General features: G+C 45.3%; 1 protein-coding gene across 1 annotated transcript in view; it reads left to right on the forward strand.

Moving 5' to 3' along the window:
• The first annotated feature begins 706 nt into the window (after positions 1–706).
• KIAA2013 (KIAA2013 ortholog) overlaps positions 707–2,190 on the forward strand; it is a 9,624-nt gene continuing 8,140 nt past the window's right edge. The window contains exon 1 of the mRNA XM_021715413.1: positions 707–725. Coding sequence (XP_021571088.1) covers positions 707–725 — 19 coding nt within the window. The remainder of the gene's footprint in view (positions 726–2,190) is intronic.

Raw genomic sequence — 2,190 nt, forward strand, 5'->3', positions numbered from 1 at the left:
AGACTCCAACTCAAAAAAAAAAAAAAGAAAAGAAAAAAGTAAGATGCAAATACATATCATATGCTACAACTTCTGTGAAAGGAAAAAAATATATATATACATATTGCATATACCTGAATGTATATATCTATAACCAAATAGATGTCTGGAAGAATATCCAAGGAACAGGTAATACTGGTTGCACTAGGGGAGAGGAACAGATTGGCTGGGGCCCCAGCAGGGAGGAAGACTTAATTGTCACACTTCACACTTTTGGAATTTTGTACCATGTAGAGGTGTCTCATGTTTCCTAGCAAAAAGATAAATTAAATGATTTAAGCCAGGTAGTGTGCTAAATGCTTCATTTGTTTGTCCAATTTTAGTCTTGCTGGACACAGTGGCACAGACCTGTAGTTCCAGCTACTCAGGAGGCTGAGGCAGAAGGATTGATTGAGGCCAGAATTTGAGACTGGAGTGCACTATGGTCACGCTTGTGAATAGCCACTTCACTCTAGCCTGGGCAACATAGTGAGACCCCATCTCCAAAAAAAAGAAAAAAGCAATAAGTCTCAGCAATTCCACTTTGTCTTATGATCCTCATTTTATGGAGAAACTGAAGCCCAGGGAAGTTAATTGTCATTGGCAAGCGACAGGGACAAGATTCAAAACCCACACTGCCTATTGCCAGGTTCTTACTTGTGCACCACCCCCCAGCTTTGCTGTGGCTATGTTGCTGACCCTTGGCTGTGAGTCCCACTACCACCAACACCACCTCACTCCCACCTTGAGATGTTAGAGAGACAGAGAGCAGCAAGGGAGATAAAGCATGAGGAATAAGCTTTCCATTTCCTGCAGGAGTATGCTTCCAGGAGTTGCTACCCCAGAAACACAGAAGTGAGCCAAGATTTACATCTATCACACCAACGTTTGCAGGAAAAGTATGCATATAGTCTCCTGAGTACTTCTCATGTATCATATACCGTGTTTGCTTCACCTGCATGAACTTATTCTCAAAAACACTGGTGGTAGTGACTCTGGTCATTCCCATTTCACAGATGGGATCAAGGCTGGTCTGACCCTTTGCTTTCACGTTGCTGTGCCTCCCAAGTACTTCTGCTTCCCTGAGAGGACTTGGATTGATCTCTAACTGTTGGTCATGGATTCCCATGCGTTCATGAAAGTATTCTGGGGGATGTGTGAACTCTTAATGAGAATGTAGAATGTTGTGTTTATGTTGTGATGATTTTTATATATATATAAAGGTAAGCATACTGTAAAATCACCTGCACAGGCCTCCTCTCACAGGGTACTGGCCTCAGCAAACACTTCCTGTGTCTGCTCACAGCCCACCAGAAGCCACCTCAAATGACCATTTGATTTCCAACAACTGGGAAGCACTGTCTGTCTGGCTTTGGAATGTCCTGAAACCAAAGTGGAAACAATTGTCCATTGTCTACCCCTGTCTTCCTACTGGGCTTTTTCCCAAGATACAAAGCAAATTTTCTCTTTTGCATCAATAATTCACAGTGTAAAGACATTTTCAAAGTATGAGACTTTAGCATCTGGTGTCATTTTATAAGCTAAAACTCAGGGCTGATGTCAAGAAGTTGATGTGGGGTGTCAGAGACGTCCCCATGTGGCTGGCGTACATGCTGCCAGACAGGTCTGGAAGAATGCTCAACAAAACATTTCCTAGGAAACTTAGTTTTCTTTTCTTTCTTCTGGTACTTTTCCGTAATGTTCCAGTATTTTTTTCCACAGCGAGGATCATCATTTTTACAGCAACAATAAGAGTTATGGTTTTTACTTTTTTTTTTTTTTTAAATCTTAGGACCGTTTAATCCATCAGTAGCAAACGGTCCCAACACGTGTTCGGTTTGGCCGGCTCGATTTTTTTTTTTTTTTCTTTTTAACAAGGGAATCGAGGCTTCCAGTCCTCCCAGACACTTCGTCGGACTTCACTCTTTGGGTCTGGGAACCGACCGCCCAGTTCCCGGCGGCTCCTGCCCGACTCTCGCCGTGGCTCCGCCTCCTCCTCTCCGGCCCGCCCCTCTCTCCTCCCTCCGCCCGCCCCTTTCCCATCTGTCGCAAAAGACACTGCGGTGCTTGACGGCCGGCGGCGCTTGACGACTGGAGGCAACCTAGAAGAAAGAGGAAGCCGCGGTGACGGCTGCTGAGGCGGCGGCAGTGGGGGCCGAGGTGGGCGCCGCG

Source organism: Carlito syrichta, unplaced genomic scaffold (genome assembly GCF_000164805.1).
Source record: "Carlito syrichta isolate Samal-C Ts95f unplaced genomic scaffold, Tarsius_syrichta-2.0.1 Scaffold307091, whole genome shotgun sequence".
Classification (NCBI taxonomy): Eukaryota; Metazoa; Chordata; class Mammalia; order Primates; family Tarsiidae; genus Carlito; species Carlito syrichta.